The sequence below is a fragment of the Cyanidioschyzon merolae genome, chromosome 12 (assembly GCF_000091205.1).
Source record: "Cyanidioschyzon merolae strain 10D DNA, chromosome 12, complete genome".
NCBI classification, from domain to species: domain Eukaryota; phylum Rhodophyta; class Bangiophyceae; order Cyanidiales; family Cyanidiaceae; genus Cyanidioschyzon; species Cyanidioschyzon merolae.
In genome coordinates this window covers 105,740-126,791 of record NC_010138.1, presented here as the reverse complement: position 1 = coordinate 126,791, position 21,052 = coordinate 105,740, and the positions used below count along the sequence as shown (strand labels likewise).

General features: G+C 54.8%; 7 protein-coding genes and 1 non-coding gene across 8 annotated transcripts, besides 1 other annotated feature; 3 read left to right on the top strand and 5 right to left on the bottom strand.

The window, feature by feature from the left end:
* Positions 1 to 114: 114 nt before the first annotated feature.
* CYME_CML058C (excinuclease ABC subunit C) lies at positions 115 to 2,319 on the bottom strand (the record flags this gene model as incomplete). The annotated part of the gene is made up of 1 exon (XM_005536660.1): positions 115 to 2,319. One exon carries the CDS (start codon positions 2,317 to 2,319, stop codon positions 115 to 117), a length of 2,205 nt encoding a protein of 734 aa, XP_005536717.1.
* Positions 2,320 to 4,527: 2,208 nt separating this feature from the next.
* Positions 4,528 to 7,008, top strand: CYME_CML057C (unknown kinase with aarF domain; the record flags this gene model as incomplete). The annotated part of the gene is made up of 1 exon (XM_005536659.1): positions 4,528 to 7,008. The coding sequence occupies one exon, from the start codon at positions 4,528 to 4,530 to the stop codon at positions 7,006 to 7,008; it is 2,481 nt and encodes an 826-aa protein (XP_005536716.1).
* Positions 7,009 to 9,158: 2,150 nt separating this feature from the next.
* Positions 9,159 to 9,470, bottom strand: CYME_CML056C (hypothetical protein; the record flags this gene model as incomplete). Its single annotated transcript, XM_005536658.1, has 1 exon — positions 9,159 to 9,470. One exon carries the CDS (start codon positions 9,468 to 9,470, stop codon positions 9,159 to 9,161), a length of 312 nt encoding a protein of 103 aa, XP_005536715.1.
* Positions 9,471 to 9,880: 410 nt separating this feature from the next.
* CYME_CML055C (carbamoyl-phosphate synthase, pyrimidine-specific, large chain) lies at positions 9,881 to 13,831 on the top strand (the record flags this gene model as incomplete). The annotated part of the gene is made up of 1 exon (XM_005536657.1): positions 9,881 to 13,831. One exon carries the CDS (start codon positions 9,881 to 9,883, stop codon positions 13,829 to 13,831), a length of 3,951 nt encoding a protein of 1,316 aa, XP_005536714.1.
* A 495-nt stretch (positions 13,832 to 14,326) lies between these two features.
* Positions 14,327 to 15,828, top strand: CYME_CML053T. The gene has a single exon (XR_002461406.1). It is a non-coding gene; the product is annotated as a hypothetical transcript (transcript).
* On the bottom strand, positions 14,417 to 14,755 carry CYME_CML054C (hypothetical protein; the record flags this gene model as incomplete). Its single annotated transcript, XM_005536656.1, has 1 exon — positions 14,417 to 14,755. One exon carries the CDS (start codon positions 14,753 to 14,755, stop codon positions 14,417 to 14,419), a length of 339 nt encoding a protein of 112 aa, XP_005536713.1.
* A 17-nt stretch (positions 15,829 to 15,845) lies between the features above and the next one.
* On the bottom strand, positions 15,846 to 17,138 carry CYME_CML052C (hypothetical protein, conserved; the record flags this gene model as incomplete). Its single annotated transcript, XM_005536655.1, has 1 exon — positions 15,846 to 17,138. The coding sequence occupies one exon, from the start codon at positions 17,136 to 17,138 to the stop codon at positions 15,846 to 15,848; it is 1,293 nt and encodes a 430-aa protein (XP_005536712.1).
* Positions 17,139 to 17,655: 517 nt separating this feature from the next.
* Positions 17,656 to 19,133: a sequence feature (possible transcribed region).
* CYME_CML050C (ribonucleoside-diphosphate reductase beta chain) lies at positions 18,712 to 19,863 on the bottom strand (the record flags this gene model as incomplete). The annotated part of the gene is made up of 1 exon (XM_005536654.1): positions 18,712 to 19,863. The coding sequence occupies one exon, from the start codon at positions 19,861 to 19,863 to the stop codon at positions 18,712 to 18,714; it is 1,152 nt and encodes a 383-aa protein (XP_005536711.1).
* Positions 19,864 to 21,052: the final 1,189 nt, after the last annotated feature.

The following is a 21,052-nucleotide window of genomic DNA, read 5'->3' as shown; positions in this document are numbered from 1 at the left end:
AAATCGCTGGTGGCAGATCGATTGGCGAACACAATGTTCGTGGCGATGCATTTCTTCAAATATCTGAAGAAAGTATTTAAGACACTTGAGCTCGAATTCACGCAGCATGCGTTCCTAGTTTCCAGTCGTTTCATGCAGATACTCATGAATGCGCTGAGCCAACTTCTCTCCGATCCGAGGAATCGCTGCCAATTGCTGGTAACCAGCTCCGAAAATTCCCTCGAACGAACCAAAATGATTCAGTAAGATTTGAATACGCACAGGTCCTAAACCAGGAATGCGTTCCAGGACGGAAGCCATAGTGCCCCTGTTTCGCAGTTGGCGGTGGTATTGCAGGGCAAAGTTGTGCGCCTCGTCACGAATATGGCGAAGCAGGCGCAACGCCATCGAGTCCACGGATCCATCCCGAAAATGCTGTAGAGGGCTCGTTGAATGCAGGGTGAAGACCTCTTCATCTCGCTTCGCCAGGGCGATGAGATTAGGCGCTCCTGTCCGTGGACTGAGTCCGCATGCTTCGAGGGCGCTGCATGCGGCTTTCAGTTGCTCAATGCCACCATCGATCAGCACGAGATCCGGCAAGTCGACAGGCGCCGATTCTGCGGCACGTCGAAAACGACGTCGCAGAACCTGTTGCATATTCAGGAGATCGTTCGCGCCCTTCGCAGGGTCAGAATCGTTTTGATTCAGGCGATAGCGACGATAGGCATGCGGTGCAGGTACACCATCTAAAAAGACGGACTGCGAAGCGACTACGCACGTCCCACTGAGATGACTGATATCGAAGCATTCGATTCGAAATGGACGTTGCGCAAGGCCAAGGCGCATGGCCAGATCTTCGAGCGGACCCACCGCGTTCGTGATCTGGTTGTAGGCATCCTTTAGATGCGCCTCCGCGTTCTCTTTCGCCAGTTGTACGAGCTCTGCCCGTAATCCTGTTCGAGGTGTTTCGACACGCACTCGACGGGAGCGCCACCGCTCCTGAAATAACTTTTCCAAGATCGAATGATCCTGTAAAGCAGGATAAACCAGAATCCCATCCGGATTCTCATTAGCATCCGTAAGGTTTGCATAATGCTCAATCAGCGTTTGCTGTAATACGGCAGCTGCGATGTGATCCAACTGCTCCCGCGAACCCTGCGCGTGGGTCATTTCGGTGTCCCGTACCAGAGGTGAAACGCGAAGGCTGAAGTGTAATCGATTCATCACCATACCATCCCGCATTTGGATAAGTTCAATCGATACAATCTTTCCATCTTGCGTGATGGCCGCTGCGGCGACATCGGCAGAAAAATCGGCATTCATGAGCAGAACCCGTTGTGTCAGGTTCGAAACGACGCCGACCGTTGACTCGACGGCTATCCGCTGCAGCGCCCGCATCGCGTCGCGTAGACTTGCAGCGCGTTCGTAATCCTCTTTCTTAACTGCGTGCTGCATATCTGCTTGTAATTCGCTCAAGACCTGTGTTACGCGGCCTTGCAAACAGAGCTCGGCCCTGCGAACAGCCTCTCGATATGTCGTTGTGTCTACCTGTTTCTGGCAGACTCCCGGACATACACCAATGTCATAATTCAGACAAGGTCGATCCCGAAAAAGAGGCTGCGCCCGCTGTCGCATCGGAAAAGTGCGCTGAATAAAGCGAAGCACATGGTTGAGGAGCTTTGAATCGACGAAAGGCCCATATACGCGATCTCGACCGCGAGTGTTCTGATTGACGCGGGGCCTCTGGCGAGTCACCACCAAGCGCGGATACATTTCGCTCCAAGTGACGCGCACAAAAGGAAAACGTTTGTCATCTTTGCGTAGTGTATTGTAGGGGGGCTGGTGCTCACGGATGAAGTTGGACTCGACGGCGAGCGCCTCCACTTCGTTCCCAGTCACGAAGTATTCCACTCGATCAACGCTGTCTAGAGCAGCGATTACTTGTCTACCTCGTTGTTCGACGGAAGAGGTTCGGAAATATGAGGCCACACGCTCCTGAATGCATAGCGACTTGCCAACGTACAGGAGACGACCTTTGCGGTCCCGAAAAAAGTAGACACCGCACGAACGAGGCAGCGCAAGTATTTGCGGCCGCAGTCGCTGCCAGCGATCCGAACTTGCCCCAGTTTCACCTTTTTCCGGTAAACTCGGGACCTGTGGGCCGGGCGTTGTCCCCGACGCCTGAAACGCACGGCTTTTGTAGGTACTTTGCGGTAGCTGCTGCTGCGGACACAGCTGCTGGCTCGCTTTTTTCACGAGGTGCGGCCTGAGGAACGCACGCGTTTCACGCCGCGTATGAAACGGCGCTATAAAGTAGACGTAATGTCTACAGAAGGTCATAGCCACAACCAGCCCTGCTTGGTGGCGACTTTCCCACCAGCGACGCGTTCGCAGCCCCAGAACTCGAGCTCTACAAGGCCTGGCCTCAGCGGTGCTCGAAATGAAGATGCGCTCGCTTGCCGGATTCGGTTAGCGATGCGGTGAATCTCGCGCGTACCCGACACCGGTGTGACAGGCTTTTCGCGGTTCATTGCAGATGCATTCGAAGTGCGTTCGTTTGAAGAAATGGAAAACCCAAGTGAAAGGCATGGATCTAAAACTCAAGCATCCTGGAGGGCCTCCATCGCCGGCGGCAGGAATAAGACGAGAGATTCCTCCTCTCGTCGAGCATCGAGCGAAGAGGAGCAAATGAAGAAGAAGAAGAGTCAGAGGCGAGGTAGGGGAGAAAAGGACTATAGACCGATCAAGACGTGTCGACTTGTTCTCCAGTCTGGACTGGATTTCCGATCACCTCTTTGATCATGGACAATATCGCAGTACACGAATTGTCTATCGAATCGAACACCGTGCGCTTGCACCTGTAGCGGATAGAGTACGCACGTAGCAGATCGCCCAGAGGAGGCCTGTACTTGTAGTGTGTGCAGCTCTGGGCGCTGATATCGAGGTGTGTATCGAGCTGAGCATTCTACACTCGTGAACGGCGTGTGCCGAGCGACGAAGCGAGCGTTCACGCGCCACAGGGTGGTCTTCGACGCAGGTCGACGTGCAGAGAACGAATGAGTGCAGGGAACCACAGCGCGGTGTCGGCGCTGTGAAGCGCGTACCGAGGCTGTATGCAACCAAGCTGGAAATGACACGGCTAGCGTAGATCTCCGTATTTGTGTGTGTATGCGATGTGCCGGAAGCAGCGGTGAACGGCGAAATCGGAGCGCGGACGCTGTTTTCAGCATCCTTCGACTGTTGAGAATAGAGGCGGGCGGACTGGCGCGACCGGCGTCGTCAAAGCCGGTGATGCGCAATACAGGAACAGGAAGCAGTCGCGGACATAGTTTCCAGATGCTGGTGTTCATGGCAGTGAGTAGAAAATTGAAGTCTAGAGTCTACATCAGAGAATACTGCTCGGAACGGTCTCTTTCTAGTCGGACATGGGTGCAACGGAATCTCCAGTAAGCGCTGGAGCGACGCCAACGCAGTTCGTGCCAGAAAATGTGCACGCGTTGGCGACAATGCTGCACCAGGAGTGATACGGCGACGAGCTACACAGTTTAGGGAGTCGTCTTGGAAATGCAGTAAAACAGCGGGCAGCCTATGAGACTCCCTATTTTACATGAGCAGCTGCGGTGCTTCGAGATGGGTTCTGTAAGGGTCACTCGGCCGAATGGCAGTCTATGATGAGCAGAGTGCAGGGAACTGCGGATGTTCGTGGAGAACCAGCCATGGGCGCATCATTGGCTACATGGAGACGTTTCAGGAGATTTCTGCCGCCAACTTGTAGGCACGACCGCTGCCGCATCCAGTCAAAAAATGGGGATGCTGTGTTTCCACAGATCTTTCTCAGTGCAATGGCAGGTTGAACGCATTTCTGGTCGTTGCAAGTATTCAATATACATTGACGGAACCTTGTCTGATGCGTAAACGTTGCATTCGTATAGGTCTATTCCGGGATGCTGGAATCGCACGACATCGAAGCGGAAGCTGCGTCTCTGCCATATCAATTGCATGCAGCGGGTGGAAAGATTGCGGAAGCACTGAAACATCTGGCCTGTACCAACCCGAAATGTACCCATTGGGGACTGCAGCGCTTTCTTCGATGAGTACGGCGCTCGTGGAGTCGGTACGGTGCGACCAAGAGATCAGTATATTGCACGAGCCTGGATCGCCAGGCCTTTTCTGTATTTTCCTCTGCCAGCTTCTCTCTAATGCGTCCTTGGCCACGTCATGTCAGCAGACTAGGAAAGATCAAGGCCGCAATCTGTACTTGCAATTCTACATTCAAAATGAAATGAAAGCGAGATCGGAAAGTAAGCTACATATTCTGGTACGCTTCCCAAGGCCTCTACCTGCGAATCCGGATGTTTCCTAAAGGTGATCCATGCGGGCAGCGCGCGGCAGGGCATCGCAGCGACCGTATTCAGAAAGCGTACCTGCTTGTGGCATATCTGCTGTGGAGCGCACTTCGAGCACAATAGGAACTCGCGCTGGGGGGGTCTAGACCCTGGCTAAAACCGGACAGGTTGTGCCTCTTTGTAAGTGCCTAGGTCGATCAATATGTTGATTGACTCGGCTCACGAGCGGTTGCTTCCTTGTTTCAACAGTGAAGACAGTGCTATGGCGCATGCAACTCGTTCACTGAGTAGTCACTCGCGTCGGTTTTATCTGCTTTTCGTCCAGTTCAGCGGCATCCAGCGGCTATTTTTGCCGACAGGAACGTCGCCTGGGGCGCATTGCGAGCTTGGACGTCGACTTTATCAAGAGCGACCGTACAGTCAGTCAGGTCTAGGCAACTGTCACCGAAGAGTCTACAATTCGCGTCGACTGTATATGATTGCAACGGAACGCGCGAGCGTAGCAGGGCCCACATCCCCAGGTGCAGGCAGTTCGAGCTCCAACCACGTGCCCGAGCACAACGCAGACACGGTGCCTACTGGCTCCTGGCGCCTGTTGGAGGCGCAGCGTGCCCTCCAGCTCGTGCGTGAAACCGCGAGACAGTCGAGCACCGCCTTGACAGGCAGGGCGTCTGTTGCGGCTCCTCTTCAGACGGCGGATTTTGAACGGTCTATCATAAAACGTGTCGAAGAGCGGGCCAGCATGCATATGGACGCTCGTGGGAACGACGCAAGCGCCTGGAACTACGAGACCATCGTCAAGTCAGCGGCGCCTGCGGTTCGATACGACCCAGAGCGGTTGCGCGAGAAGTATGCTCGGCAGACGTTGCTTGTCCGCACAAGGCAGGCGCGAATCGCGGCACCACTTTTCGTGTTCATAGGTCGAGTGGTTCTAGACATCCAGATGGGAAAAGAGCAGGAGAGAAGAAAGATTCGTGCTGCGGAATTTTTGCAGATTTTTTCAAACTTGGGACCTGCGTTCATCAAGGCCGGACAAGCGCTGGCGTCCCGCCCCGATCTCCTGCCTCCCGAATATCTCGATGAGATGCAAAAGTTGCAAGATCGCCTGCCACCTTTCAAGAATGAGGATGCATATCGAATCATAGAGGAAGAGTTGCAGGCACCTGTTCATGAGATATTTTCTCGAATCGAACCTGAACCGGTTGCTGCGGCATCCATAGGACAGGTGTACAAGGCATATCTACGAGATGGAAAGGATACGCCGGTTGCGGTGAAAGTCCAGAGACCGGATTGTGAGAAAATCATATCGCTGGATATCTACATTCTCCGCGAATTGAGCGGCATCCTAAGTCGTATGCTGACATTCCTGCGGCGAGATATCAATCTCGTCTCCATCATCGACGAACTGGGCAAGTTGATTTTCGAAGAGATCGATTACCTGAACGAAGCACGGAATGCGGAACGTTTCCGGGAATTATACGGCTCGCTCCCGGATGTTGTCGTGCCCAAGATCTACTGGCAGTACACCCGTCGCCGCGTCGTAACCCTGTCTTGGGTGGACGGAGTTCGCCTGAACTCGCCCTGTTTGAGCGACGCCCAAGCGCAGAAACTCGTAGAGATCATGGTTCAGTGTTCTCTGCGCCAGATGCTTGAGAACGGTTTCTTTCACGCCGATCCGCACGGGGGTAATTTACTCGCCACGAGAGATGGCAAGCTGTGCTGGCTTGACTTTGGCATGGTCAGTGAAGTAGAACCAGCGCAACGCTATGGCATCATTGAGGCCGTGATGCATATGGTGAATCGAGATTTCGAATCACTCGCCCGATTGTACGTGAGATTAGGCTTCATTCCACCTGATACTGATCTTGCACCACTGGTAGCTGCCCTGAATCGGGCTCTACCGGACGTACTGGATGCCTCGGTATCCGAATTGAACTTCAAGTCGGTAATCAACAAGCTTGGTTCAGTGATGTACAAGTTTCCATTCCGCCTTCCTCCGTATTACACAGCAATTATTCGTTGCCTCGGCGTTTTGGAGGGACTCGCTATCCAAGTCCGCCGAGATTTCAAGATCATCAACAATGCGTATCCGTATATTGCATCGCGATTGCTGACGGATCCCGCACCAGAGCTTCAGAACGCTCTGTCCGTGCTTCTTTTCAAGGACGGCCGTATTCGATGGAGTCGCCTCGAGAGCCTGCTGGATTCAGCATCGCTGACCTCTGAATACGACTTCAGCGTTGTTGCAAGCCAACTTCTCGAATTCATCCTGAGTCCGCGCGGTGATATTATCCGTCGACATTTGGCCGAAGACCTGGTCAACGAGTTTGATCAGCTTATTTTAGACACCGTCAGCTACAACACGCAGTTACTGCAAGGCAAACGACCGGTACCGACCAAGTCGATGATATATTTTCAAAAGGCGCTTTCGCTGGCGCTTGCGAATTCGGCTCTGGCACGCAGCATTCGCGGTGTCTCAGAGACCCCGAGCATCCAATCGCTCCTCCTGCCCTATGCAGTAGACAGTCGCAAATTCCTTCCCATTCTGCAATTGATTGGATCCAAACGAGAGGGCAAGCGCTTGCTCATGGACATTGTCACGAATCTGATGGAACGCGCTACGCTGCGAGGCATTCGAGCCATCTTTGGGATCGAACAAGACAGGGTTTCTGCGCCGCGCTAGCGCATGAGGCGGATTGCTTGTGGCAGAGCTCGTCGAACGACTTGGCTGAAAGCGGTTGCGTGCGGCCCTCTGGGGATCGAGCATCGACGGCATCTCCAGCATTGGGCAATCGACGTTCTGTGGCCAAGCTCTGGCGGCGCCTCAGAGTTTCAGGTGATACCGGCTGCGACTCGTAAGCTGATCGTTGCTTTGTTTTTCGATCGCACGCAGGGCCATATGCATAGATGGCGATTCTGATACACGAATCGCGTTCTGTATCGATCGTAGCATCAGACCGACAAGGATCGTTGCTTTTCCGGATTGCTGCAAAGGTCGCCGGCTCGCGGAACGCATTCCGGGTACTCGGATCGCACTTTGTATCGATCGTCGCACCTGATCAGCGGTGCAGATCGAGACATGATTCTTTTTGCGTAGATGCGAATATCTTCCATGAACCTGATTGCATTGTTGTGTTGCTGCACATTCATGTACGAGTGCGGGAAACGCCTGTTTGGACATGCTTGTTTTCGAATGGTGGACATTCATTCAGTTGCTATCGCACAGAGCGTGAAGCGTAAAGCTGAGTATTCGATGTCGACAAGGGTCCGTTACTCGAAGCCAGCGCTTGCGACAAAGAAATTTTACGATATACGCTCTGCGTTCGAGTCGTGCTCAGTGAAACGTTGGCGCCGTTGCGAAAGCATTGTTCTGTGGCGAATGCCCGAGCGCATCGCGTCCGCGGGCGGATTTCCATCAGCCTTTTCCGCCTGTTTTCGAACGCATTAGAGCTTTTCATACGACTCCGGGACTGATGTGCGTCATACTCAAAATATAGCGCACAGATCGCCCTGAATAGAGTACGCTTTCCAGTCTGTGGCACCCGTCCATGTATTCGGAACGTGATCCAGCCCTATACGCACAGGAACAGAAATGCATTCGGACGAGCATCGAGCTTGCATCCGCGGTGACATCGAGCCTAGCTGTTGTCGCGGACACATCACCAATAGGTGCACATGGGCGACAGCGTCTGCTGCACGAGGTTCGGGCTCACGGGCGCGCTTGCAGTATGAGTACGGGGTTCTGACGGAAAGCATCCGGCATGTGGGGGCATCCAAGTCTGCCCAATGATCCATGGGTCCGAAAGGGGCTCGCGGGCGGCACCCAGGCATGCAACGTGCCGCTTCGCATCGCTGCGCAGCGGCTGCGGGGAAGCGCAGCACTTTCGATCGTGCAAAGTAGATGTGTCGGGGCATTCGACGTCGCACTGAGCTTCAAGCTTGCATCACTATCAACGCCATGCAGGAGCATTGCATGAAAAAGACGGGGGCGGCTTCGACGACTGCCGCTCCCGCAGACCGGGGGTTCGCGCAAAGCAGACGTGTCGGGGCATTCGACGTCGCACTGAGCTTCAAGCTTGCATCACTATCAAAGCCATGCAGGAGCATTGCATGAAAAAGACGGGGGCGGCTTCGACGACTGACGGTCCCGAAGACCGGGGGTCGGAGCGCGCTCTCCACTGCAGGCCTTGAAACGACGTGCTTTGGCCCTGGTTACGGGGCCGACGCATGGCCTCGTTCAGGTAAGCACGTTTCCGACAACCTCGATCGAACTGGCGCCCACGGAGGAAATCGGATCTCTTCCCTGGTCATCGCTTGAATGGACACTTGTTGTCAAGTCTTTGCTTATTTCATGGTCCTGGGTCAGAACTTCACCCGCCGGCATATTGCAACTCGTCTAACATGGAATTGATGCGTAGGATTGGAGCTCCCCCTCGGCGCAAGTACGCCCGCAAATGCTGAGCAGTTCAACTACGTTCCATCCGCTCAGACGGGGGATCGTAAGTACACCTGGATAAAAATCCAAGCCATTTTCCGCGAATTCCGTCCCTCTCAGGTCAGCACAACGGTTGTCGTCAACGTGCTCCATACAATTCTATGAAAACGTATTCCTGCATAGCTTACACGATACAAGTCTTCGCTAAAAAATGGATTCTTGACCCCAAGCAACAGATGTGATCATTAAAACGAATCACGTTTCACGATCGTAGAGGGTAAATATGTACATCCTCTCGTGGACGCCTCCCTAACTTTTCGGACTGGCTGCCTGCTATAAGCTTCAGTTTCGGCCTATATACTTCGATCCTGAAAGGCTGTCCACGAGGTTCGATCGCGTCAGCTCCTCGGGTCTTTTCTTCCGCACCACGCGTCGTCCGGTGTTGATGGCGGGGTTGTGGTCTCGCTTTCCAACTCTATGCGTCTATTGCCTCTGGTTGCACTCACCAACGCGAGGATTCCTAGAGCTCGTGCCCACATTGTCACTACTGCCTCCAAATCGTCTCGTCGGGCAAACTCTTTTTCTCTCATATCTCCGTTCTGCTTGTTCTTCCGTTGCATCGCTCGATAGTCGGCGAGCGTAGGAATTTTTGCGTGTTTTTCCTGCAGCCGGCGTGACCGGGTCCCAGGATCTCCGATTTTCATGTCCATCGTTTTCCCTTGGATTTTTTAGGTCTTCACATGAACGAACATCGAACACGTTTGCTATAAACAGCGAAAGAGCATCTGATAACACACACCGGCGGGTGGAACGCAATGGAATTGAAAAACGAGAAACAGCGCATGCAGATCCGAAAGCTCATTGGAGCGCGCGCTGGGCATCCACGGGCGTATCGACGCTGCCGAAACGCCGCCGTCGCCCTAGATCGTCCGGCACTTCATTCGCAACACAACGGCGCAATTGCGACAAATGAGACTCGCTGCTGTGGTAGACGCCAGTGGCCTCATCGCGCAGCCAACCGTTGGTCATGGAAAACCTTCTGTTGAGAACAGTTCGTTCAGACTCGCCGCTGACAGACTGAAGCGGTACTTCAGGAGTTTGGTTTCCGATCTGTGGTCTGATGCAAACGATCAACTGCAGCAGTGCCCGTAAGAACCGCTTCTTGTTCGTTGTTCCGGGAGAAGCGGATGGAAAGCGGGCGTCTCCCTCGCAACGGTCGGTGGCCTTTGTGCAACACCAAACCGGTGTCGTATCCATAGACAGAAGGGCCGCAACGGCTCACGGGCGATGCGGGTCAGCTTCCAGAAAAGCGAGGCCCACGGGTCAAAGGGGAAGGCGCCTCTATGTCGCAGCACCGGGCGCTACAAGTTTCAGCGGCGAGAACTTGTTCTTCGGAGCCTCTACGTTTGCACCGGTGCCGCAATTCAAAAAACGCTCACGAGCCGGTCCCACTGGTTCATACGGGTTGCGCATGGAGGGTGTCGATGGTCACAAACGCTGGATGAACGTCGGACCTCCAACACCGCCGTGGTTGGACGTCCTCCCTCCGAAAGACAGAGAACGGGACTTTGACAAAGTGCTTGTCATTGGTTCTGGAGCGATCCGTATAGGGCAAGCATGCGAGTTTGATTACTCAGGGACGCAAGCATGCAAGGCGCTGCGTTCTCTTGGATACGAAGTTGTGCTCGTGAACAGCAATCCGGCGTCGATTATGACTGATCCGGAAACCGCTGACCGAACTTACATCGAGCCGATCACGGTGGAGGCTTTGGAAATGATCATCGAGCGAGAGCGCCCGCAGGTGCTTCTCCCAACCATGGGTGGCCAAACCGGCCTCAATATGGCGATGCAACTTGCCAAAAAAGGCATCCTCGAGAAGTACAATGTGCGTCTAATCGGTGCGAATCTGGAGGCGATCCGGAAAGGCGAAGATCGCTTAGCATTTCGTGAAGCCATGGAACGGATCGATGTACCGTGCTGCCCCAGTGGCATCGCAAACAACATGGAGGAGGCCAGGGCTGTTGCTGCACAGATAGGTCGTTTCCCGCTTATCATCCGACCAGCGTACACACTGGGCGGCACTGGCGGTGGCATCGCCTACAATCGCGAGGAGTTCGAGGAAATTGCCGCTGGCGGTCTCGAGGCCTCTCCCGTCTCGCAGATATTAGTCGAACAGTCTCTCTTGGGTTGGAAAGAATTCGAGCTTGAAGTTGTTCGGGATAAGATGGATAACGTCGTTATAATCTGCAGCATTGAGAACGTCGATCCCATGGGTATTCACACGGGGGATAGCTTCACGGTGGCGCCAACGATGACGCTCACCGACAAGGAGTATCAGCGCCTGCGCGACATGTCAATCGCAATCATTCGCGAGATTGGTGTCGAGACCGGCGGCAGCAACATCCAGTTTGCGGTCTGTCCGCGTACCACGAATGTAATCGTGATCGAAATGAATCCTCGAGTGAGCCGCTCCTCGGCCCTAGCATCCAAAGCAACCGGGTATCCGATTGCGAAGGTCGCTGCAAAGTTGGCAACTGGCCTCTCTTTACCGGAAATCAAAAATGACATAACGCGAGACACCGTTGCAGCTTTTGAACCAGCTCTGGATTATATAGTGTGCAAATTTCCGCGCTTTGCGTTCGAAAAGTTCCCCGGAACGAGCGACGTCCTGACAACGCAGATGAAATCCGTTGGGGAAGCCATGTCGATCGGGCGTAGCTTTAAGGAGTCATTTCAGAAAGGTCTTCGCTCCCTCGAGATTGGGCGACACGGCTGGGGCCTTGACGCCAAAGACGAAGAGGTTCTATCTCGAACTGAGCTCGAGGCAGCGCTGCGCATACCGCGGCCGAATCGCATCTTTCGAGTTCGGCAGGCCTTCCAGGCTGGCATGACCGTAGACGAGATCAACGCGCTTTCCAGCTACGATCACTGGTTCCTGCAGAACATGAAGGAACTCTTTGATTTGGGCGAATCGCTGCGCAGCAAAAAATCGCTTCAAGATATCGATCGGCTCACCATGTTCACGTTGAAGCGGAACGGCTTCAGTGATCGACAAATAGCCTTTGCACTTCGCAAGCTGGGCGTTACAGAGACTGAGGTCCGTCGCTATCGCAAATCTCTGGGTATCCGCCCTGTCTACAAACGGGTCGATACCTGCAGTGCAGAGTTTGAGGCCTACACGCCGTACCTGTACTCAACGTACGAGTCCTGCAACGCCTGGGACGATGACGCTGTCGGGGGCAATGGCGATGGCAGTACCACCGGGGGCAGTGTCCTCGATCTGCGCAGCGACGGCACCACAGGCGATGGATCCAGCTTCCATGGAAGTTTTATCGCTGCTGGGATGGAATCCGAGGTTCCACCCTCGGACCCGAGCAAGCCGAAAATCATAATCCTCGGAGGTGGTCCGAATCGCATCGGGCAAGGCATCGAGTTCGATTATGTGTGTTGTCAGGCTTGCTTTGCGCTCCGCGATGCAGGTTTTGAAACCATTATGGTGAACTCGAATCCCGAGACCGTATCGACCGACTACGATACCAGCGATCGCCTCTACTTTGAGCCGCTCACACTGGAGGATGTTATCTCGATCCTTGAAGCGGAGAAGCCGGATGGCATCATTCTTACGTTCGGCGGGCAGACTCCACTGAGGCTCGCTGTTCCTCTGCAAGAATACCTGAACAGCGACGAAGCGAAAGCTGCAGGTGTGTACACGCGGGTTCTGGGCACCAGTCCGGACTCGATCGACGCAGCCGAGGATCGGGATCGGTTCCAGGCGATACTGCGCGAGCTGCGCATTCGCCAGCCAGAGAATGGCATTGCCCGCAGCTACCAGGATGCCAAGCGCGTTGCTGAGGAAATCGGGTACCCGGTTGTGGTGCGGCCTTCCTATGTTCTCGGCGGTCGAGGAATGGAGATCGTTTATTCCGCAAGTGAGCTCGAACGGTACATGGCCGAAGAGGTCGTCGTGGAATCCGAGCATCCTGTCCTGATCGACAAATTCCTCCTTAATGCGACAGAGGTGGATGTCGATGCGCTCGCAGACTCCACCGGACGCGTGGTTATCGGCGGTATCATGGAGCACATTGAGCAGGCGGGAATCCACAGTGGGGACAGCGCGTGCAGCATACCCACCGTGTCCCTGCCGTATGAGGTGCTGGTGCAGATTCGTCAGTGGACTGCAGCGCTCGCTCGTCGCCTCCAGGTCGTGGGTTTGATCAATATCCAGTGGGCAGTCCAGGGCAGCGACGTCTATATTTTGGAGGCGAATCCCCGGGCCTCGCGCACCGTACCCTTCGTGAGCAAAGCGATCGGCGTACCGATTGCCAAGATCGCCAGTATGCTGATGGCGGGTGCGAACCTCGACGAACTCGGGTACACGACGGAGATTCTCCCGCGAGCGATATCTGTGAAAGAGAGCGTGCTACCATTCGACAAATTTGCTGGCGCCGATACCCTTCTGAGTCCAGAGATGCGCTCGACTGGTGAAGTCATGGGCACCGACTACTCTTTTGGAGCGGCTTATGCAAAGTCCCAGGCTGCTGCCGGAACGCCGCTACCCAAGTCTGGCACGGTGCTGCTATCGTTGAAGGACGCAGACAAAGCAGCAGCTCCGGCGCTCGTTCGCGACTTGCTGGATATGGGCTTTCGAGTTCTGGCCACCCGAGGCACACACGCTGCGCTAGTCGCTGCTGGTATCGATGACGCTCGAGTAGAGATGATTCACAAGGCCGGCGAAGGGCGTCCCGATGTTCTCGACGCCATCAAGAACGGCGATATCGATCTGTTCATCATCACGCCGTCGGTGCCTGCGGACTCTGCTCGGAACGTTCGTCGCGCGGCGCTGATGACCAAGGTACCCATCATCACAACCATCGCAGCGGCACGAGCGGCAGCTGCGGCAATTCGCACCATGCAGAGTCAGACGCTGGAAGTGAAATCCCTCCAAGAGTACCATCCCAAGTACAAGGAGATCTCGGAGCAAATCCGTCGAGGCATGGAACGTGCTGCCAATAAACTGCGTCGCGTTGCACCGGCCGCGAGTCGAGATGTCAAAGAACCGATCTCGTCTTAAGGTTCTGATAATCGTTTGTAAACAATGGATATGGTGACAGCAATGGACCCGCATTCGAGATTGACTTCACAGCGGATGACCGGTCATGGAGATGAGCGGGAGCGCTGGGCGTCGCACCAGTGCGTCTTCACCAGCATCAGATGATATGGGAGAGTGCAATGGTTAGGCTCTTTCTGGATTTCGCTTTTTCCGAACCTGTGTTTTTTTTGGAGGCATTCGGCATCGGCATTCAACACGCAATGCTAAGGGCGTATAGATTCATAGGTGTTAGAAGGAGTCTCGGTCGTCTCGTCGAAATGACTGTGTTTTGTCTCTGCCACTGGAATTCCCGACTTCATCAGAATCGAGATGATTTCGCAACGCACTCGAACAGCGCTTCGTAACCTAAACGATATCATTATCAAATGCATACGTACCAGTACAGACGCTTCGCCCTTTGCTGGCATGTGGCATGCTGAAATGGCGCATTTTTCAGGTTCTCGATATTTCGGTTTCAAGGCAACTTGTGGGTGCAGCAAATCGTTCCGCTGGATGGACGACAGAAACAAAAAATCGACGTCGTCCGTTGGCGCCTCGTTCACAAGCTCATGCTGAACGGTCTCTATGCTCGTCTCGCCAAATTATCGAGTCCACTCGAATGACATATCCTCCGATTGATGTGACCATCAACGAAACGGCAAGCGGAAGCAGCAGCAGCAGCAGCAGCGGCAGCTTCGTAGCTCCCGGGGGATACGCTGCCCCCTCGAGGATCCCGTCGCGTGCGTTTGCGCGGAAAAAGGGCCCTGGGCTCGGACGTGAGCCATCCTTGCGACTCATTCCAGTGAAACGTCCGTCACCGTGATCCACAGAAGGACTATAGACCGATCGAAACGTGTCGACTTGTTCTCCAGTCTGGACTGGATTTCCGATCACCTCTTTGATCATGGACAATATCGCAGTACACGAATTGTCTATCGAATCGAACACCGTGCGCTTGCACCTGTAGCGGATAGAGTACGCACGTAGCAGATCGCCCAGAGGAGGCCTGTACTTGTAGTGTGTGCAGCTCTGGGCGCTGCTATCGAGGTGTGTATCGAGCTGAGCGTTCTACACTCGTGAGCGGCGTGTGCCGAGCGATGAAGCGAGCGTTCACGCGCCACAGGGTGGTCTTCGACGCAGGTCGACGTGCAGAGAACGAATGAGTGCAGGTAACCACAGCGCGGTGTCGGCGCTGTGAAGCGCGTACCGAGGCTGTATGCAACCAAGATGGAAATGACACGGCTAGCGTAGATCTCCGTATTTGTGTGTGTATGCGATGTGCCGGAAGCAGCGGTGAACGGCGAAATCGGAACGCGGACGCTGTTTTCAGCATCCTTCGACTGTTGAGAATAGAGGCGGGCGGACTGGCGCGACCGGCGTCGTCAAAGCCGGTGATGCGCAATACAGGAACAGGAAGCAGTCGCGGACATAGTTTCCAGATGCTGGTGTTCATGGCAGTGAAAATAGACACAAACTTGAGCGTCTATACACGAGTTAGCTCAGTGGACCTGTTCCATTTTACTCTGAGCTGGGGCTTGCTCATGATCCGTGTACGCACACCACGGACTGCTCGTCGCGACGTCAGTGAGTGAAGGCAGTTTCGCGCACGACACACCACAGCGGGGTACAAGTTATGCTCAGGCTGTGTTGCATTCCGCGTGAAGCGTGATGCATGACTCACCATCGCTTTGGAGACGACGAAACTGCTGCATGCGAGGCGCGTGGGCGCTGCGTAAACGGCACGCGATTCCGTTCTTGAAAGAGAAACGAGTTTCACGCGATTGCACTCATTTCCGACGGTGTCACCACAACAGGTGACGCACACGGGAGATCACGGTTTGGCAACGATTTCGTTTCAGTGCATGGCTTGCGCCAGAGCATCTGCTCTCGATAACAAATGTATCTGGATGCTGGCACGACGCGCCTAACCAGCAACCTTGCATCGACTCAGCGCAAAGCATAAACTTGTATGCATGCCCTCCTTTCTGCAGCACAATCATTGCACGCTGCACCGAGAGTGCCTTGGCGACTGACCCGCACACGTTGTAGCTGCTGTCTTTTTCTGTGAGGTTGGTTTTAGCGCTTTTGGCGTCCAAGTTCCCGCTGAGGCGTCCGGTTTCTGGCGTGGCGGCGAAAAAGCACGCATCGCTGGGTCTTTTGCATACCGCTCGCCTGCGACAGGGCCGGTCTGAGTCCGATGCGCTGCAGAGCGGTTCGCTGCTGAGGCGCTTTCGAGAGCGTCTGGCATGCATCGTGCTGCATTCGCCGGCTCCCAGTTCTCATCGACAAACACCGTATCCCCATCCAGGTCATCGAATCGTTCCCAAAACACCCCTCGAGTCATGGCCAGGCCCTCGTCGGTCACGAGCACGTAGAGGACACCGTCGTGCTTCGTTATGGTGGAAAAGTGATTGTTTCGGAAGAACACTGCATACTCGCCCTCGCGCAGAATTTCATGCAGGCGAATCAACCCCCGATACGTAAGCTGCGTCGGCGAGTTCTCTATGAAGCGGCGTATATGAGCTGCTTCCGCTCCTCGTTCGGATTCTTCAGCTTCTTGAGCCTCCTTAGTTGGAGACATCGTTGCGGCAGTGCGCCTCGTCTGGCAAGAGGGATTGCTCTCGACCGTTGAACGTGTTCCCGCGGCACGATCTGTGGATATTGCGGCGCGAGCAGTTTTCGCGAAGATCTCGGTTCGCACTTGCGCCGAAGCAATTTCTGGCGACGAGCGAAGCACATCCAGGTTTGCCGATGCTCCCGGCTCCGATTCCGAGCACATCTGCGATAACGCGTCTGTCGGGTGCTGCAAGAGCACTTCCAGCGCTGCGTTATAGCGCCGTCTTGACACCGCTTCGTAGGCGTCTTGGTCCGAGGGGTCAGCGAGCCATCCGTGAAGCAGAAGGACCCCAAAAACGTCAAAAAGGGTCGTCTCTGCAGTTAGCTCGTAATCCGTGCAGTCCCTGAACCCGACATTCACATCCATGCCGTGCTGAAGCACCGGGAGAAGCTGGACAACGTCCGCAACGCCATATTCAAGGTCAGCGACCCGGTCAGCGTTCGCGCTCAAAGCCGGTATTTGCTTTTCGAAAAGGTATTCAGCGAGAACGTTGCAGAGCCAGTCGCTCGAAACGTACTCCATGTCCGCAGGAAAAGGGGCCAGGCTTCCCCGTAAAAGGAGGGTGTTCGTCAGTGCTACCAGCGGACACGGCCCGTTCTTATCCTGGAGCACGACGCAACATCGACGGCTGCCACGAGAAAAGTGTTTTATCCGGTGGATTGTGTCACTCATAGAAAACGGAGCGTAAACTGCGACACTGCGCTCATTCGACAAGGGGTGAAATATAACGCAGCTTTTGCAATCGTTGTGGACGTTTTCGCTCGGTGCCAGTACACGTTGAATGGCTCACGCTGCGAGTGCTAGTTGTTGACCAAACAAACTGCAGCTTCTCGCTGCGCAGGCCGTGGACACGCCTCTTGAAACGCAGTGCTATTGCGACCGGTCTTCAACGAGTGCATAAGCCGTCCCCGCGCCAACGCTTGTACAAAAACGTTCAGAGCGTGCGGAAATGTTAGAAAGCGCTCATTCATTGGTGCATAGCGATCGTGCGCGCCTGGACGGATGGCTCTGCACGGAACGCTAGCGCATACGTGTCCGCGTGCTATAGGCGCGATCAGTAGCTGGCTGGCGCATCGGAAGATCGCGTGCACACACTGCCGCATGTCCGGAGTGTCCAGTATGCATGATTCCTGCAGCGACATTCATGCACGCGTTCCTCCGATCCAGCGTTGCAGCGCATCGAGTCGCCGAAGCCTTCAAGTGCAACACGAAGCTGCCGATCTGCGCACGAATGAACAGGCAATAGCGAGTGCGTGCTCACTACAGCGCTGGATGCTTGACGCACCGCTGATCCCACAGGCCGATTATTTCAACAGCGGAATGCATGAAGAGTATAGGTAAGGAGCTTGCGGGCGTGCGATATTGATCAGCAGTCAGGGAAGCGACCACCACTCCGTTCCAGAGCGCTAATCTATTACCCATATACCGAACTTTTCTTCAACACGACCGGTACGTTCACGCGACCCGGTGCGTGCCGAGTCTTCCGTTCGCGCCTGCAACGGCGCTGCGCACGCGACAGTGCCGACTGCGCAGGGCCCAGCGTGGGGCGTTCCCGTGGGTTTCGCGTCTATGTGGCGCTATATGCGGCATGCGGTTCTCTGAGAGCGCTTCATCGGGGGACGGCTTCGTCGCTCATCACAGCGGAGAAACGACGCTGCTGACCGAGGGAACGAACCTCTCAGCCGCACACGAGTTTCCGTGCTTTTCGAGTCTCACCCGAACGGGTGCGCGCAGCGGCGGCAGCGATATTTGGAACTTGCCGACTTGCATGGGTGCTTGGTTTCCGCAGACGTACGCCGATTGTGACATGCGTTCGGGGACACGCAACATTGACTCATTCTGCGTTTTACGGACGAGGCAACAGCTCGAGAAGCTGGGCAGAGGAGCGGAACTCATTTTTGGAAACAGTCGCTAGCTCGAGAACTGCACCTATCATGGGGTACAAGCGTGTCGCTTGGATGTCGATTCTATCTGAGTAGCACAGAAGATGCAGATGTTTGCAGATGGACGCATAAATCCGAAATCTCGTACATGATACGCACCATTCAGAAGGGCTCTGGGTGCGAAGGAGCGTTCGCCGCCCGTTTCTACAACAACGAACGTCGAGTATAGAACCAGACCAAAGTCGAATGGTTCGCCCTCGAGTGTCGTACCGTTCGAAGCCTCGATCGCAGGCTCGTAGGTGAGTCAATGCTCGATAGATCGGTTCACGGGCGCTTCCTCTAGAATGTGGTACCAGTGGGGCTCAAAATTCTATGTCGAGCGCGAAGACGTTGTCTGTTGCGCTGGTGGTAACGTTGGCCTTCTGGTACTCACCGACTCTCTTTTCGAAAAAGTTGGTCTTTCCCTGGAGCGAGATAAGCTCCATCCAGTCGAATGGGTTGGGTGTGTTCCACAAACGATCGTATCCGAGCTCTACCAGCAGGCGGTCTGCGACAAACTCAATGTATGCGCTCATCAGTTGCTGATTCATGCCGATTAGGCTCACTGGCAGTGCGTCGCAGACGAATTCCTTCTCGCATTCGACCGCGTCTCGAATCATAGAGTGGATACGCTCCGCTGGGACGCGCTCTTCTGCAGGCAGCATACTGTAGAGGTGGCAAGCAAAATCACAGTGCAGACCCTCGTCGCGACTGATGAGTTCGTTACTAAAAGTAAGACCCGGCATCAGTCCACGTTTCTTCAACCAAAAGATGGCGCAGAACGAACCGCTGAAGAAGATACCCTCCACCGCCGCGAAGGCGACCAGGCGCTCCTGGAAGCTAGCATCGCTGCCGATCCACCGAATTGCCCAGTATGCTTTGCGCCGTACGCAAGGCATCGTCTCCATCGCACGAAAGAGGTGCGTTCGCTCCTCTGGGTCCTTCACGTAGGCATCGATGAGCAGACTATACGTCTCCGAGTGGATGTTTTCCATAGCGATTTGAAATCCATAAAAGCAGCGAGCTTCAGGAATTTCAACATCGCGCATGAAACGCTCCGCGAGGTTTTCAAGGACGATTCCATCTGAAGCTGCAAAGAACGCCAGCACGTGTGAAACGAAATAGCGCTCAGCCTCCGTGAGACGGTTCCGCCAGTGATCCATATCCGCCGCTAGATCAATCTCTTCTGCTGTCCAAAACGATGCCACGTGCCTCTTATAAAATTCGAAAATCTTCGGATGCTTGATGGGGAAGAGCGTATAACGGTCAGCTTCCTCCGCTTTAAAAATAGCAGGTACGTGAGAACGCACCCTAGTGTCGCCACGCTCGCTGCCGTCAAGCCCGACGATCACTGCGCTCGTGCCGCCTTTCTCTTTGATTTCAGGAGAGAAAGTTTCTCCGAATGCAATATCTTCGAACCCATTTTCGTGAGGAGCTCCAACTCTTTTCGTACCGTGCATTACTTGTGAGTTCATGGACGTCAATTCTCGATCACGCTGCGGAAAGCGCCAAGAAAAAGCCGCAGACATCGTCTTTCGAATTCCTGATCGCATCTGCGCGCGCGCGCCATGCCGCTGCAGACTCGCATCTCGCTCGACTTCCGGTTCGGATTGTCCCATTTGTCGCCTCCATCTCCATGATCGATTTGAGGCGCAGGCCGCTGTCGACACCTGTTGGCGCCGGTGCCCATCGCTGCGCAGCATGTGCTGAACGACGTGACGCGGAAAGCGTGGATGAGCGGGGTATCTGGAGTTCCAACCCGAAGCACGCTTGCGTCGAGGCGGGACCTGATGTGGAAATTTGGCTGCTTGCCCAGATGCCAATGGCAACCACACTCTCGGGGATACGTGGATAGCATATCTGCCTCTACAGAATAAAGAAAGCATCGCTGTATCGGTTCACGCCGCCGCAGCGGGCGGTGGTCGTGCATCCTGCAGCATCCGGTTCGAATCGCCTTCCCAGGGTCACGATGGGCGAGCTTCTTGTGAAGGTACAGATTTCGTTCAGGACAGCCCGAACCTGAGGACAGTATGCATGCACCGCGGCTACGCTTTGGATGCCGACGGTTCAAGGGATAGTGCAGCCACGAGCGGCTGGTAAGTATCGTGGCGTCAGTCTGCGTCTACACCATCGCTGCGCTACCCGAGATGTTCGATACAATTTCGTGCACCTGTTTTCACGGAGAAGGATTGGTCATTCGAACCAGAATCAACCAGGCTGCGCGAATGTTGCAAACAAACAAAGTTGAACCTCGACTGTTCTAAATATACTGTCATGAGCACACACATTTGGTATTGAGTTTCGGAAAGGGAAAGAAGGTCGATCGATCCGGGAATCCTCCAGATGCGCAGCATAGCTGGTTCTGCCTGGTCAGCACAAGCTTCACGGTGTTTCGACAGCGCTTTTAAGCATCGACTTATGGAGAGCGAGAAACTTTCTTCCGGGACACGCTGGGCAGCGCTGCAGCGCACCGCGGGTCGCGAGCGTCGCACGGAATCCAGGCTGCGATGCGCTGAAAATGCTCGTCTCCCGGGATTTTACCGAACACGTCGCAACTGTTACGAGCACCGGAGAGCCGGTCCATAGGGTAGGCCCATATCCCTGCGCCGTAGCACAGCAGCACACATGATAGGCAACCTTGCAATGAACGCGCTCTGTCTCTTG